This window comes from Bufo gargarizans, unplaced genomic scaffold (assembly GCF_014858855.1).
Source record: "Bufo gargarizans isolate SCDJY-AF-19 unplaced genomic scaffold, ASM1485885v1 original_scaffold_1640_pilon, whole genome shotgun sequence".
NCBI classification, from domain to species: Eukaryota; Metazoa; Chordata; class Amphibia; order Anura; family Bufonidae; genus Bufo; species Bufo gargarizans.
The window spans coordinates 80574-97005 of record NW_025334449.1 but is presented as its reverse complement, the minus strand read 5'-3'; the positions used below and the strand labels follow the sequence as shown (position 1 = coordinate 97005).

The 16432-nt window shown below is 40.2% G+C and overlaps 1 protein-coding gene across 1 annotated transcript in view; it reads right to left on the bottom strand.

Annotated features, from left to right (window-relative positions):
- Nucleotides 1-4880, bottom strand: part of LOC122923479 (calcium-activated chloride channel regulator 3A-1-like) — a 76510-nt gene extending 71630 nt beyond the window's left edge. Inside the window, exons 1-3 of the mRNA XM_044274298.1 lie at nt 4713-4880; nt 4449-4586; nt 2344-2491 (exon numbers count right to left, since the gene is read on the bottom strand). Coding sequence (XP_044130233.1) covers nt 2344-2491; nt 4449-4586; nt 4713-4880 — 454 coding nt within the window. The remainder of the gene's footprint in view (nt 1-2343; nt 2492-4448; nt 4587-4712) is intronic.
- Between the last annotated feature and the right edge of the window lie 11552 nt (nt 4881-16432).

The window sequence follows — 16432 nt, the reverse complement described above, 5'->3', positions numbered from 1 at the left end:
GCATAAAAAGTTCAACCTGGTCATACTTTATGTAATGGTGAAAAGGTGCATGAGATTTTGTTTCCCACAGGAAACACTGAGGTCTTGTGGCTGCACCAGTGACGCCATGTTTACTGTGGCTCATGGATGACCAACTGTTCCATGGCACCCCATACCCAGTTCTGCATGATCTTTGTTACCAAACATTGGTCTGCTGACTACTCAGCCATTCTCAATGGCTCATCTTTCTACTCCCATGGGTACCTTCTCAAATTGATTGTCTGCTGCTATTGCCCATCGCCGCCATTTACTGTATCTCGAATCCATCTCCATTGAGGGGTGCTAGAGATAACTAGTGTGTCTGGTTGATTTATTGTCTGGGTGTGGATTTGCAGGGAGATGACCATTATAAAGGCTATGTTCAGACAGTGCAGAATCGGCATGCCTTAACCCAGTTATGTGGATCTTCCAAGTAGAATCCAAACCAAAATATTGTCCACATCTGAACATGGCCTCACAGTGCAATTGCAGCAGGCCTCAGTGATAGCGTCACATCTCCACAGCTTCCCAATAACTCTGAAGGAAAACTAATAAGGGCTCATGCACACGGCCGACCGTGTGCCGTATTGCGGGCCGCATACAGGGGGTCTGCAATACATGGGCATCAGCCGTGTGCACCCTGCACCACCTTCACTTGAATGGGTCCGCAATCACGGAGATTCGGAACAGAGGCACGGATCGGAAGCCCACGGAAGAACTACGGAGTGTTTTCATGGGTTTTCGGTCCGCGCCTCCGCACCGCAAAAAAGTAGTGCATGCACTACTTTTTGCGGTGCGGACCATCGGATGCGGATCGCGTACCCCATTTAAGTGAATGGGTCCGCAATCCGCATGCGGCTGCTCCACTATCGGTGCCAATGCATTGCGGACTGCAATTTGCGGTCCTCAGCACGGGCCCGGACAGCACGCGGTTGTGTGCATGAGCCCTAACTGTAAAGAAAGAGGAATCCTGTTGCACATTTGGCGGCGCTTCCCTCTGAGATCAATTTTTTTAGATGGAAAAAAGTACTGCATACAGGTCTTTTATTTCAGTCTAAAAAAACTGATCTCAGATGAAAATGGCTCAAATGGGGTCAAATGTGCAACAGAATCTTTTATTTATTTACATTCTCCTTTTTTTTTTTTTTTTTACAAAACAGATCAGAAAAACGGAAAATTAAATGGAGATGTGAACTCTCCCGAATTTACCCATAGCAACCAATCAGATTCCACCTCTCATTTTTCAGAGCTTCTTTGGAAAATAAAAGGAACAATCTGATTGGTTGCTTTGGGTAACTGAGCCAGTTTTCCTTTCCACTACTATTTTTAATAAATGACCCATGTCACCAGCACACAAGCTGATACCTCGGCAGGTGCTTGGCACCACTACCCTCAGCTGCTGTCAGTACCTTCTGTAGCATTACTGGGGTAAAATAAAGGGGTTTTCCAGTTTTAGGTAAAAAATGATTAATCATTGCATATTGAAATGGTCTAATATACTTTGTGCTCCTATTCCTTATCGTTTTAAGATCAGTCAATGTTAACATTCTTGTTCTCATGTAAACCTGTACTGTCTGGGTGTAACTAGCAGGGGAGCCACCATCACAGGAGAGACCAGGAGGTTACTGAGAGGTGAAGCTGATCAAAGGTGAGGGGAGTAAAATCCATGCAGATCACCAGAGGTCTCGTGGTTGCTGGTTACACCTACTTGTATGCCTTTGCAGTTTTAATACTTTTTTCTGATAGGATGATTTGTATTTAAAGGGCAAAATATATATATACTGTTAAGGGGGTAAGGTGGGGGAGGGGTCACTGTTAAGGAAGTGGGGCGGTGTGGAGGTCACTTTTAAGGGGGTGGGACACTGTGGAGGTCACTGTAATGGGGGACACTAGATATCTTTTAACCACACACACAAACATTAAATTAAATAGTCAAAATATACCCCTGCTAGGATAGATAGATAGATAGATAGATAGATAGTAGGAAAGATTGAATAACTGCTAATTTGTATGTAGTCACTGAGTGGCATCATGTGGGCATGGTTATGCACAGTTATTTTTCTTTTACCTTAGTTTGGCACAGCATATCAGCATTATTTGGGGCTGGAGGCATACACATGTCATGGAGGGGCACATCTGAATGGCCATCATGTAATAACACATTTTTCTTAAAGCAACAGCCCTCAACTTCCAAGAAGAGTAGTCTAATTAGGTCGACCACCTATGAAGCCCTATGTTATTAATAGCACTTTTACATGACGTCAATTTCCTATGAATTTAGAACTGGACTAGCCTTAATAAAAATGAGAAAATCCTTGTTCTTACCTCTGGGCCCATAGATACTGGTCATATCCGTTAACATGAAGTTGGGAGTCAAGTGTATATATCTTCCTGGCTCTCCGCATTGTCCGTATTGCAGGGTATAGGGACCATTATCAGTAGGAATGTAAGGACTGGCAATGACAACATCTGCCTAATTTAAACACATGCAATCAATAATCAATACACAGTGATGTAATAGGCCACAAATGTGTAGGATTGTGTGATTCCAAGAATAAGCAAGTAATGCACATGGGTAAGGCATAGGAGTCAAACTTTAGTCAGCAATTTTACACACATGCTGATTAATTTGGCCATAACTTGGGAAAATGTAAAAAATAAATGTATAAAAAAATTCAAAATAGTCTATTTTTCACAGTTTCTTATAAAAAAAATGTAATAGAACAAAGTGGAACTAAAATATTTTATAAATAATTCCCTTTCCATTATCCCTGTCTTTTTAATATGAGATATACTGTATACGTTAGTTTATGATCACCAGGAGTAGGGCTAGAAGTTGAAGTATGAGCTAGTGGTGGCATTTTTTGGTTTGCTAATGTATTTTTTATTTTGTCTACATTTCTGTTACACGTTGTGCCTACAATAAGGTTGTGCAAGACTTTTGAGGGACATTTTAACATTATGTTTTTGCCTTTTATTGCTCATTTCTTCCCCAGCCCCAGTTACAGGGGGAATACAGCCCTAGAGGTTTTACAGGGATATATACATCTCAGATATTGATGGGATATCGCTAGGATATGCCATCAATGTCAGATCTGGGACCCATTCCTGTCTCAAGAACGAGGGCCCCAAAGTGAAGGAGAGCGCACTGAGCATACTTTCCATTCACTTCTATGGGAGTGAGCTTGGCTATTTTCGGAATTTACATAGCAATCAATGGAGAGAGCACCGTGCATGCATGGACACCTCTCCATTCACCGCTATGGGACTGTCGGAAATAGCCGAGCCAGCACCCAGCTATTTTCTGAGCTCCAATAGCAGTGAATGGAGGGTGGCCAGGCTTGCCCGGAGCAATTATTGATTTTAAGAGCTAGGAGTATGTGAGCATCTAATTATTTATGTTATTACTCTTTTGTTTGTGATGTGTCTCTCAGGTCAAAAAAGAATGAGGAAGGCTTTTTAAGGCTAGTGGCTGTTCCGGCAGAGAAAGCCCTCTGGATCCGGATAGTGCTGCCTGCCCGCCAGACACTAGTGACTATAATGGGATCTCCCAGAGATCTGCTGCACGCAACGTTGTTTGGCTGGTCGATTCCCAGCATTCTCTGCCGGAACAGCCTGCCGGACAGCTGTGCTACAGATGTGAAACTATCCTAACTAAAAACAAAAACGTCTTCAACGTGTTTAGAATAAGGGCCCTCAATAACTATGTGCAATGGCTCTCATTGGTCATTGAGGAATGATTAAAGGTTTTTGAATTTGACATTGCAATGAGACGGTCTTTTTAATATTGCTTTTTATACATTGGGGGAATTTATCACGAGTGGAACATTTGAAATCAGTTTTGCTTGAATCTGTGTTGTATTTTATGCCACATTTATCAAATGTCATATGTTGTTTGATAAATTTGTCCTATCCTTAAACCTAACACTTTTATATGCAAAAGCTGCTCCAGTTTCCCTACTCCACTCGCCTACTGGAGTGAGATTGCGACTATGTTAAAGTCTCAGTGGTAAATCTGGAGTAAAACTCAATAAAATAGCTAACCACATCCACTTTCCAAACTGGAGTGAGCGGTGTAAAAAGTTGCAAAATTTGTGCGCATGAGTCCAAAAAGTCGAAAATCGGGAGGGGCATGGGTTGGGTTTGCAACTTTTTGGACTCACCAGAATTCTGGGGTGAAGACATAAAAAATCAAGGCCATTATGCCCGCAATGACATGAATAATTCCAAAATCTCCTGTAGTAGCTGGTGCAAAATAAGGTTTACTATGGAGATAGGACAGACCCCTTCCCCACGAGTAGTGTATACCTGTGCAGGGCTCCTGATATACAATCCTTGCAAAGTTGTCAAACAAGGAGGGAGGAAAGTGACCTGCAGGTCACAATGCCTTCTTCTAAGGGACTCAGTAAGACAATGAAGAAGTGACTTACCTGGTCATATGTCTCTGTTTTAGATCTGGTATAATTCTGGTTTGACCAAGTTGAAGGAATTAATATCTTTACATTCTGAAAGTAAAGCCTGTATTTGGTAGCATTAAACAGAGAGCGACTGGCTTGTCTGACCATATCCTAAAAAAAGGACAAGACACATATCTATTATCTATGGGTACTATATGTGGCAATCATCAGCATAGCACAAGAACAAATACTGTATGTATCAGACTTAACCTTGTGAAACTTGTCTATTATATTTACCTGGATATTTGTAATTATTTGCAGGTTTTCTGGTACATTTGAATTAATTGCAATTACAATGCCCTCATATCCACCATCGTTAACAGTCACAGTGGAACCCCTGGCCTGTAAGAACACTTGGCATGCCAGCGCCGTAAAGGACAAGATAAGAAATTTCATTTTGTGCATCGCATGGGAACAGCTTCAGTAAATGATTTTTTGGCACTATTTATACCTGTGTAGTCATGGATGGTGACTTTTTATGCAAATATCTGAGCTTAAAGTTATAAAACACCTTCTGGAATCTGATGAATGCAGATATATGAAAATAACCCTTAAGAATGCCAGCCCTATGAACATATCTCGGATTCTGAAAGCAACTTTTGAGTCTAATAACACTTACCAGAAAACATGTTTGTCCCATGTCCCACATTACATCCTAGGGGTAAATGTCACTTTATTATTAGGTGAATGCGTTAATTTCAGCTTCACAGCAGTGGCGCATTTACCATGGAGGCAGACCATGCCAATGCTATGGGACACCAGTAAAGGGGAATATTCCATCTTCTGTTCCCAAAAGGGAATTTTCCTGCAGCCATCACTCAGTGAAAATAGATTTTACAGTTTCAATTGATTTCAATGAGTGAGGTGGTTGGAACAGTTGTATGGGACATGGTTGTTTTGGGGGGAATGAGATGAGAGTATAAAGTGGTACGATTGGTATAGCATCATATGTATTTGTCACCAATTTTAATACTATGATATACACAGTAACACATGGTTCGTATATAGGTTATTTAGTTTGACTAACAACAGGTAATTGTTTGTATGGTCATATTAGTTGACCTAATATTATATTTGGTTTGACACTTGCTCATGGTCACTTTGTCACTTAAAGTCTTTTTCAGTCATGACACTATTATTTTTTTAGTCACATTTTATTATATCTCTATAGCAAAAAAAAATAAAAAATATCACACTATCAGAGCAGTAATATTCCATTATTTCATATTTAATTAATTATATTATTTATCATTTAATTTTTGCATCACAATTTTTTAACTTTTTTGCACAATTTTTTTTATCATTTTTTATAATTGTTTTTATTTTTATCATGTGTTATATATTATATGTTCAATTATGTATCGACAATTCATCATGTTTAGAATCATGTTTTTTATTTAGTGATATAGTACCTATGATTATATAGAGCAAATCTATTGTATATATATTTTATATATCTTTTATATAATCATGTTTCTAATTTACTAATTTTTGCTAATTTTTGTCTACATAATTATGTTTTCTATTTATTCAGGAATTTTATTTTGGGCGGCTGCCCTTCTCCTTTTTTTTATTTCATTTCATTCTTTCATTTTCTCTATTTCCCCCATAATTCCATCTCCCGTCCCATCCATGTAGAATATGCGGTGAATCCGATGACTATCAGGTCTGACATGCGCAATATCACAATTGATGCTGGAAGCATGGTCTCGCGATATTATGTGACACGATTCTGTGCTGACATCATCATCACGTACTCACGGAGGCGATCACGTGTTCTAATCTTGATCACATGACTCCTTAGCGTCGTTTGGCGCGGCTGCATCTTGTTTTTCAGAGACTTATAGAGTAAGACAATTATTGTATTCATGTTGATTGGTTGTGGTTGGTGTATTTAATCTGTGTCCCCCAGTGATGACGCCACCCCAAGATTAAGGTTCACCGAAAGGCGCGTCAGGGTTGGCGCCATCCTGGAGTGAGCACAGCATGGGTAATCGTTCGTCTTCCATTTGATTATTATGGAATATGTTTTTTGCACTTGCACTCAATTGTTAATCATGTTTATATAGATGGACAGATTTATGAACGTAGTATCCGCTGTGTTCATCCTCCAGATGATGTCGCCTTTTCCCTGCACCTATGTTCTTTTAATCATGTTTGTGAGATAGCTTTTTGTAATTATGCAATAAAATGACATTAATTCATAAGCAGTCTGGTAGTTGTTTGTAGGTTTCAGACAGATTTATTAGGCTACATTCTCATGACCGTATGTGCTTTGCGGTACGCAAATTGAAAATCTGCAAAACACAGTTACCGGCCTTGTGCATTCATTATTTTGCGGACTGCACATGGCCGGCGCTATATCGAAAATGCCGTGGTGCTCACAGGAGAGCCAATGCCTTCTCAAACAGCTGAACAGCGGGGGTCCCAGGTGTGTCGATCCCCCACCGATCAGTAAAGAAATCTCGTAAAAACCCCTTTAATGCCCCTATTACACTGCACTGTTATGGGGAAAATGACTGGGAACAAGTCAAAGAATAAATATTACCGGATCCGTGCTGCTTATCTCATGCATGTTTTTTTTCACAGGAATGGAGCTCAAACAATGAGAACAAATTCCCAACTTTTGTCAGTACAATCAATCACTGGTACACAGTCGCTGTGGCGGATATCCATCTCTTCTCTTTTTTTATAATAGCCCGATGCAAATGATGGCCAATCAACATTTTTTGCTTTTGGCCCAGTGAAATAGAACAATGTGACAATGCAGCACCTCTGCTCGACATGCAGCACCTCAACTTTACTGGGGGAACAGTAGATAATCAAACATCTCTCCTCCAGAAAGAGACACCGTTTTTGGGATTCTGTACAGTCCAGATCCAGACTACACTGGTCACTGGTCAACACTAACAAACTGCCAACTTTCCTCCAATTTTGAGGGTTGCTGTGCTCTGGAAACTATTTTATCTCCTTCAGTGACCAAGCATGCACACAGACTCCCACCATGCCTGAGTTGTACTGGCAGGAATAGGATTGACCTATAAGCATTTCCTGGACTCGTCTCAGGTGCGTCACAAAGCCAACATATGTAACATCCCAGAGTGGTGTTACCACTTCTGCACCTTGCTACTGTCTTTATTGGTCTAACCTGAAAGCCATCTTATGTATTCATTCCAGGTCCTCCACAATGTGCATTCCTAATCTGTTTGCAACTGTTATCTGTTATGTTCATGAAATATGCCTGGTTCACCAGCAGGTGGCAGAAAACACGGCAGAGCTGTACTTAGATAGAATGGAACCTTCCATTCCATTCTAACCCCCCTCTGGAGAGAAGTGGGCCAGTCCTACTTCCTGCACGAAGGGTGGGGGACCAGTTAATTTCAGTCTAGTTTACCCCCAACTAGGGAAAGTGTCTGCAGGGGCATGTCTCTGCTGGACGTGCCCACGCCATCCAGAGCACCTTAAGCTCTGCTGGCCATGGAGGCCAAAGCTTGAAGCCTCAGGAGCCAGGAGGAAAGTTCCCTGGCATAATCTAGAGTCAGACTACAAAGTGAAGTGCAGCATACAGAAGAAGCTGAGTTATACAGCTAGCCTGTCAGTACAGCAGATTTATAGAGAAAAAGATGTAGCAGAGTGGAGTTTGCCTGCCAGTTTCATGCTAAAGCCTGCTGGAACCAAGACAAAGCCTGTAAACCGTTTTGGAGAACGTTTATTGAAAGTAAAGCTGCCATTGAACTTCATCTCAAGGTCTGGACTCAAGTTATTCTTTTATCCCTCAATTATTCCCCGTATTTATTGCTTCGGAGGCAAGGCCTGGGGTCCAGCCGTATCCAGATAGGAGCACCGTGATACACATAAAGAGACATTTGGGCCGCACCATTACACCACTCTGCATTTCCTACACCTGGGACGCGTTACATAGAGGGCCCTGGGGGAAGGCCGCCCATTGCACATACACATCCACATGTTGGTGAGCCAGAGTAGTGCCCCCCTTTCATTACCACTAGGACTGGTCCCAATATCTTGGTGGCCAGATATACCTACTCTCCCCAGAACTAAACCGCTTAATCACATAAAATAATACAAGTTGGTGATCAAATAGAACATTATATTGCATAAACAGGTAATGTGTGGTGGCTCCTCCACCTCCAGACACTAGTGTTGTATGTATTGACGTGACCACTAATGACATTTCTGAGCTGCACTACAATACAGAAAGGTATTACGGTATATGACAAATGTTGCTTGGTGGCATTACAAGATATTTTTTTTAAATATAACGTGTCAAATGAGTATATTTTGTATGTTTTGCATGGACAGACTTAGGCCTCATGCACACGACCGTTAACCTCTACCTCAATACGTGTTTTAACAGTTGTATATCAATATTTTATGGCACATGCTCCATCTTCACATATCTTGACATGACATTTCTATGGTGAAAATATAAGAAAATGTTAACCATTCTTTTTTACCTCTGCAAAACACAAATGCAACACTGATTATCAATAAAGCCGCATGCCAACTACTGTTTCAAGGTATGTTCAATCGCAGCAGATTTGTTGTATTCCATTCATCTGAATTGCAGGTGCATGGGTTTCTGTAAACTACACTCACCTAAAGAATTATTAGGAACACCATACAAATATGCTGTTGGACCCCCCTTTGCCTTCAGGACTGCCTTAATTCTACGTGGCATTGATTCAACAAGGTGCTGATAGCATTTGTTGGCCATATTGATAGGATAGCATCTTGCAGTTGATGGAGATTAGAGGGATGCACATTCAGGGCACAAAGCTCCCGTTCCACCACATCCCAAAGATGCTCTATTGGGTTGAGATCTGGTGACTGTGGGGGCCATTTTAGTACAGTGAATTTATTGTCATGTTCAAGAAACCAATTTGAAATGATTCGAGCTTTGTGACATGGTTCATTATCCTGCTGGAAGTAGCCATCAGAGGATGGGTACATGGTGGTCATGAAGGGATGGACATGGTCAGAAACAATGCTCAGGTAGCCCGTGGCATTTAAACGATGGCCAATTGGCAGTAAGGGGCCTAAAGTGTGCCCAGAAAACATCCCCCACACCATTAAACCACCACCACCAGCCTGCACAGTGGTAACAAGGCATGATGGATACATGTTCTCATTCTGTTTACGCCAAATTCGGACTCTACCATTTGAATGTCTCAACAGAAATCGAGACTCCTCAGACCAGGCAACATTTTTCCAGTCTTCAACAGTCCAATTTTGGTGAGCTTGTGTTGAAATTGCCTCTTTTTCCTATTTGTAGTGTAGATGAGTGGTACCCGGTGGGGTCTTCTGCTGTTGTAGCCCATCCGCCTCAAGGTTGTGCATGTTGTGGCTTCACAAATGCTTTGCTGCATACCTCGGTTGTAACGAGTGGTTATTTCAGTCAACGTTGCTCTTCTATCAGCTTGAATCAGTCGGCCCATTCTCCTCTGACCTCTAGCATCAACAAGGCATTTTCGCCCACAGGACTGCCGCATACTGGATGTTTTTCCCTTTTCACACCATTCTTTGCAAACCCTAGAAATGGTTATGCGTGAAAATCCCAGTAACTGAGCAGATTGTGAAATACTCAGACCGGCCCGTCTGGCACCAACAACCATGCCACGTTCAAAATTGCTTAAATCACCTTTCTTTCCCATTCTGACATTCCGTTTGGAGTTCAGGAGATTGTCTTGACCAGGACCACAACCTTACATGCATTGAAGCAACTGCCATGTGATTGGTTGACTAGATAATCGCATTAATGAGAAATAGAACAGGTGTTCCTAATAATTCTTTAGGTGAGTGTATATTCAGATTTAGAGACAGTCACAGAAATTTTGGCAACAAATCAGCCACCTATAAACTTACCCTATCAGCTCTGTGCAAGTCCAAAGGTGTATGAAGTAATACTGGAGTAACCATAAAAGTCTTCAGGACCCTAATGTTCCCCTGTACACCTCCAGTTTTATTTGTCTAATGTACAGACTTTTGTCACTTTCAAACAGAATAAGGCGGAGGGGGGAAATGATGACGTTCCTTTAGATTTGGAGGTGTAAGTTGGCATTCCTGGACCCCAATGCAAAATCTGCACGGACCAACCATGTACCATTTGTAATGGTGGTGTCTTCTTAACGGGGTTGTCCAAGTCTTTAACACTCATAACCTATCCTCAGAATAGGTTATCAGTATGTGATCGGTGAGGGTCTGACACCTTGCACTCCCTCTGATTTTGATCGCTTGGTGTGTAAATTTTTGTGATGTAGGGTGACAAAAAATAGCTTTTTTTGGCACTGTGTTTATTTTTATTTTATTACGGGTTAGATCATGTGATATTTTTATAGAGCTGATTGTTACGGATGCGGCGATACCTAATATGTATACTTTTTTATGTTTCATTTTTGCTTTACCACAATCATAGCAGTTTTTTAAACAAGAAATTATGTTTTAATGTCTCCATGTTCTGAGAGCTATAGTTTTTTTTATTTTTTGAGCAATTTTCTTATGTAGGGGCTAATTTTTTGCAGGATGAGGTGACTGTTTTATTGGTACCATTTTGTGGGACATACACCTTTTTGATCACTTGGAGTTGTACTTTTTGTGATGTAAGGTGACAAAAATTACTTTTTTTGACACAGTTTACATTTTTTTATGTTGTTTATTGGACGGGGTGGATCATGTGATATATTTATAGAGTCATTACAGACGCAGCAATACCAAATATGTCTATTTTATTTTATTTTTTCTATTTTGAATTTTTTTATTTATTCCTTGATTGGGGAATTTATATTTTTTTACATGTGAAACCTTTTTTATTTTTATTTTTTTAAACACTTTATTGTTTTATTTTTTATGTTAAACTTTGCGTCCCCCATAAGGTCATACTCCGGTGGATATTTACCTTCACTTTTTTACTTTTCACCATTGATTGATCGAGGTCTGTAGAAGACCCGACAGCTCCTGCACTCTCCTGGCCCTGGCGGTCACATGACGCATAGCGCTTCCTGATCTGTATACACAGAGCTCATTGAGCGCTGTGTATACAGCAATCTAGAAGGCAGGGACACCTGGGAACTGACCCTGTCTTCTCTCTGGGTTGCCCTGCTATCACTGACAGTGGGACCTCCGCTCAGCAGCTGCACGATTACGTTGGCAGAACCACAAGGAGTTTAAAAACTCGGGTGCAGGAGCACATCCGCAATATCAAAAAAGGTCTTGAGACACATAGTGTCTCATTGCATTTTAAGATCCATCATAATAAAAACCCCAAAGGTTTGCGGTTTTTTGGATTTGAATTGGTACATAACCCAATTCGGGGAGGGGATTATATTGCCTTGATAAATAAAAAAGAGGTGGAATGGATGTTCCTTTTGGGCACCATCCAACCGCAAGGGTTAAACATTGAGTGCGACGTTAATGCTTGCTTATTTTAAATGCTTATTGTAAATGTATTTGAAAAGGTGTATTTTTCGCATTTATTTATTTTCGCCACCCTGTCAGTTTCTGTTTTTCTGTTTTTTTTCTGTATTTTATTTGTTCAGTTTTAATCTGTTTCTATGTGTGTTACATGCCCCTTCTACTAATCCAATGATGTGGGATGGGGGAGGTGTTTCTGCTAATTTAAAACTCAGCGGTATCCTGTTACCAATCAATGCCCCAGACGAAGCAGCATTGCGAAACCCGGGTCGGGCTTTTTAGATATTTTATATGCAGTTCATGCTGTGATTTTTGTTTTTATCTAGTATATTAAAAAATATTTTTCATCTGACCCTTTGGTGTGTATTAATACATGCGATTCCTCTATTGAGAGCGTTCTGAAGGCTGTGGTTCGTCACCATCCAGGCAAGGGAGCATTCAATCGGTCGATTGAAAAATCCTATGCTGACGTCTTTGGACTTCTGTCCGTTCGATCTGCCCGGCCGCTTGTGAAGACTCCGTCAGGATCTCTTTTGCATTTTTCCAGAGAAGTTCTGTAAGTACATTTGTCCTGCAGGCGTGCACCGTGTCCTTTTCTACTGCACCATAGTGTTTTCTTTTTAGCAGAGCCCTATAGGAAACATCGTCTAGATCTCTACGGGCACTCACCCATCTGGAATCTTGTGAGTATATCCTGTCTGAACTCGCTACACCATAGTGCGTTTTCTATACCACAGATTTCCATACCAGTGAAGGTTGCAAAGTTGGTCTGTGATCCCAATGGTTTAGGATTTCCATAAGGAACTTATATTTACTAGAAGATTTTTCTCCTGCAGCGCAATCCTCCTCCACATTTATCTACATAGCGGACTTTTCCCACATCGTCTTTTGGATTTGCAGCGCTAGAGAGAACAAGTATTTCAAACAGAGACTCATATCTTTTTATCTCTTGAATTGTTATTGTGGGTTGTCTCTGTTTTTTACTTTTATAATGGATATTTTTGACTTCCGTGCGAATTTGGTTTGTGATATTGATATTGTTTTTCCCAGTGAGGGTGTCATTAATGAAAAATTTGCCATAGAGGGTCTTTTTTTAGAACTTGAGAGAGATTTTTCCAAGGAGATTAGAACAATGTGGGATGTGGTATCTCTGGAAAAGTACCTCTCAGAAAAAAAGATCCCAGAAGGCTTAAGATGGCAACTACCTCTAAACTCTGAGGTTGATGAAGACAAAGAGGAGTGGGAACTCCTAATGAACGAATGTAGCTTTAGAGTTATAGCGTTCATTGTAAGCAAAAGGAAACAGAAATTAAAAAAGATTGGTGCCAATATCGAGAGATTACAGGCCCTTTTGACACCACATAGGGAAACTGCTGAATATATAAGATTTTCTAAACAATGCCAAACAAAGATTATAAAAATGGAAGCAGAAGTAAAAACAAAAAAATGTAAAAAGTTCCTAAAAGTTTGTGAAGACTATCAGAAAAATAGAGTCTATAAATGGAAGTCGCCAACCAGTTTGGAACACAAAGGATCTAATGATAAGAGTATGGATATATCTGTTGCACAAGTAGTAAATAGAAAACAGATAACTACAAATAATTTACAGCACCCACTACAATCTTATGAAAATTGGGACACCTACGATAATAGAAGATTTGTTGAACAATATCAGCAACAAGGCTATAATCCCGATGAACGCAGAGATAGTTATTATCATGCCCCCTATGGGGGTAGAAATCAACATATACCTTATTACCATCAGGGTGATTTTAATAAATACAATCATAAAACATATAGACAGCGTCCATATAATAGTGGAGTTCAACAACAGCCACCCAGGTCTGGGTATGCTCCTACATACCCTACCAGGGATCAACTTAGCTTTAATAATTGTAGGAGTCCGATAATAAAAAATATAGCTAACAATAGTAAAAAAATCAATGGAGCAAATACCACTAAATTAGACCAATCCACTCCTTCGGAAACATGTGGGATGATTAAAAATACACGGCAGAATACCATTGAACAAATAGTGATAGAGGATGGTAAGGATAAGATATTAGTCATAGCAGATGTACACGAGAGAGACCTGAGCGAAAATTTTCCCCACCAGGGCATACGGGGGATACAGAGAAACCACCCCCAGGAGAAATTAATCAAAGAAACAACCAGAACACCTCAAAAAAGAAGTTATATCGAGGATGTAGAGGCAGGGGACGGAAATCCCATCCCAGGAGGGAAGAAAAGCAAGGGGAGCCAATAGGAATTTTCAATTTAAGCAGACATCCATTATCTAAAGAAGAAAAATTGGTTTTACAAAAGGGATTAAAATTTGCGCCCAGTAATGGCATTAATAAGTTTAGTCTATTTCTCGACATACACAGATTTATTAGAAAATTAAATCTAGCTAAGTATCATTTAAGTTCACAACCGTCTTTGCAGGCAAATAGTGTGACCAGTATAGGGGTCGTACACACCAGTCTACGTAATAGATCCAGATTTTGCCCAAAAAATAAAAATAATGAGTGCATTGATGCGTTTAAACGTAGCCTCCTAAATGAATTAGAGAAAATAGATCATAAACCTAGAAAACAAAATCTCTCTAGAGGGGAAAAGGAGGCACTTAAACAGCTTGAAAAAAATGATAGGATAGTGATTAAACCGGCTGACAAGGGGGGAGGGGTTGTCATAATGGATGTCGAACAATACACTAGAGAGATGGATAGACTGCATTCTGATGAAGATACCTATTTAGTTTTGAAAAGCAACCCACTTGTTCTGTATAAAGGACAACTGGAGGTTATTTTAAAGAAGGGTTTGGAGAAAGAGGTGTTAAACAAGAAAGAATTTGAATACCTTTTCCTAAAAAGCCCTGTTACCCCTGTCATCTATTTTTTGCCAAAAATGCATAAGGATCCCATCAATCCACCAGGGAGACCTATTGTTTCAGGAATTAATTCCCTGAACAGTAGGGTATCTGAGTATATAGATTTCTTTTTGCAAAAATACGTGACAGTGGCTCCCTCCTATCTTAAAAACTCTACTGATGTCATTGATCTCATGGATGACATGGGTGAGGTGCATGGACCGGTATGGTTAGCCACCGTGGATGTTTCATCACTCTACACTTGTATTCCCCAAGCTCTGGGTATTAGAGGGGTCCAGGAAGCATTGGATCAAGATGTAGAGATGGGTCTAGAACAAAAAAAAATTATTTTGGAGTGTGTAGTGTTCTGTCTCACTCATAATTATTTTTTGTATAAAGACAATTTTTATTTGCAGCACTCAGGCGTGGCGATGGGGGCGAAATTCGCCCCAAGCCTCGCTAACCTTTTTATGACTATGTGGGAGAGGGAGAAGATTGACCATATCCTCAAAAAAGATCAAGAGGGGGGGAGACTGTTAGTGTGGCGAAGGTATATAGATGACTGCCTTCTCATTTGGTCTGGTGAGAGGGAGGGTCTAGACGTTTTTATAGCAAGCATTAACGTGAATAATTATAATTTAAAATTCACTAGCAATATCAATGACACTGCTATAGATTTCCTTGATCTGACCATCTTTTTTGAAGAGGGTAGGTTTAAGACCAAGACCTTCTTCAAAAGCGTGGACGTTAATACATATATTGAGCTGACAAGTTGCCATCATCCATCATGGCTCAAAAATATTCCCAAAAGCCAATTCCAACGCATCTCAAAAAACTGTAGTAAGGTGGAGGACTACAGAGAACAGGGACAGATGGTCAAAAACAGGTTCCTGGAAAAAGGATATGAAAAGGATTTTTTAGATCAGTGTAAGGATGAAATAGAACTAAAACGCAGCAATGTGAAGCCACAGGCAATAAAGAAAAAAGAATTTAATAAGGATTTTAAATATACATTCCTGACCCAATATAACAGCAAAATAGGCTGTATTAAAAATATAATCCAAAAAAACTGGCATATCCTCCAAAATGATCCAATTTTGAAAAAAGACCTGCCAGCAAGGCCTCCTGTAGTTTTCAAAAGAGCGGACAATCTTACCAACAAACTAGTTCGTAGTGCCAGTCTTGCTACTAGCAAAAATAAAAATCTTACTAGTACTAATAAAGGCAGGTTCACATGGTGCGGCTTCTGTCTGCCATGTAAAAACCGCAATTTAAAAGACCGAGCGAGATCTGTAGACACTGTTGTAATTAAAAGAACCAAAGATACGACTTTGAAAATTAGAGGCCGGTTTTCCTGCAACAATGTTGGTATAATCTATCTGTTGGAATGCCCTTGTGGGCTCCAATACGTTGGCAGAACCACAAGGAGTTTAAAAACTCGGGTGCAGGAGCACATCCGCAATATCAAAAAAGGTCTTGAGACACATAGTGTCTCATTGCATTTTAAGATCCATCATAATAAAAACCCCAAAGGTTTGCGGTTTTTTGGATTAGAATTGGTACATAACCCAATTCGGGGAGGGGATTATATTGCCTTGATAAATAAAAAAGAGGTGGAATGGATGTTCCTTTTGGGCACCATCCAACCGCAAGGGTTAAA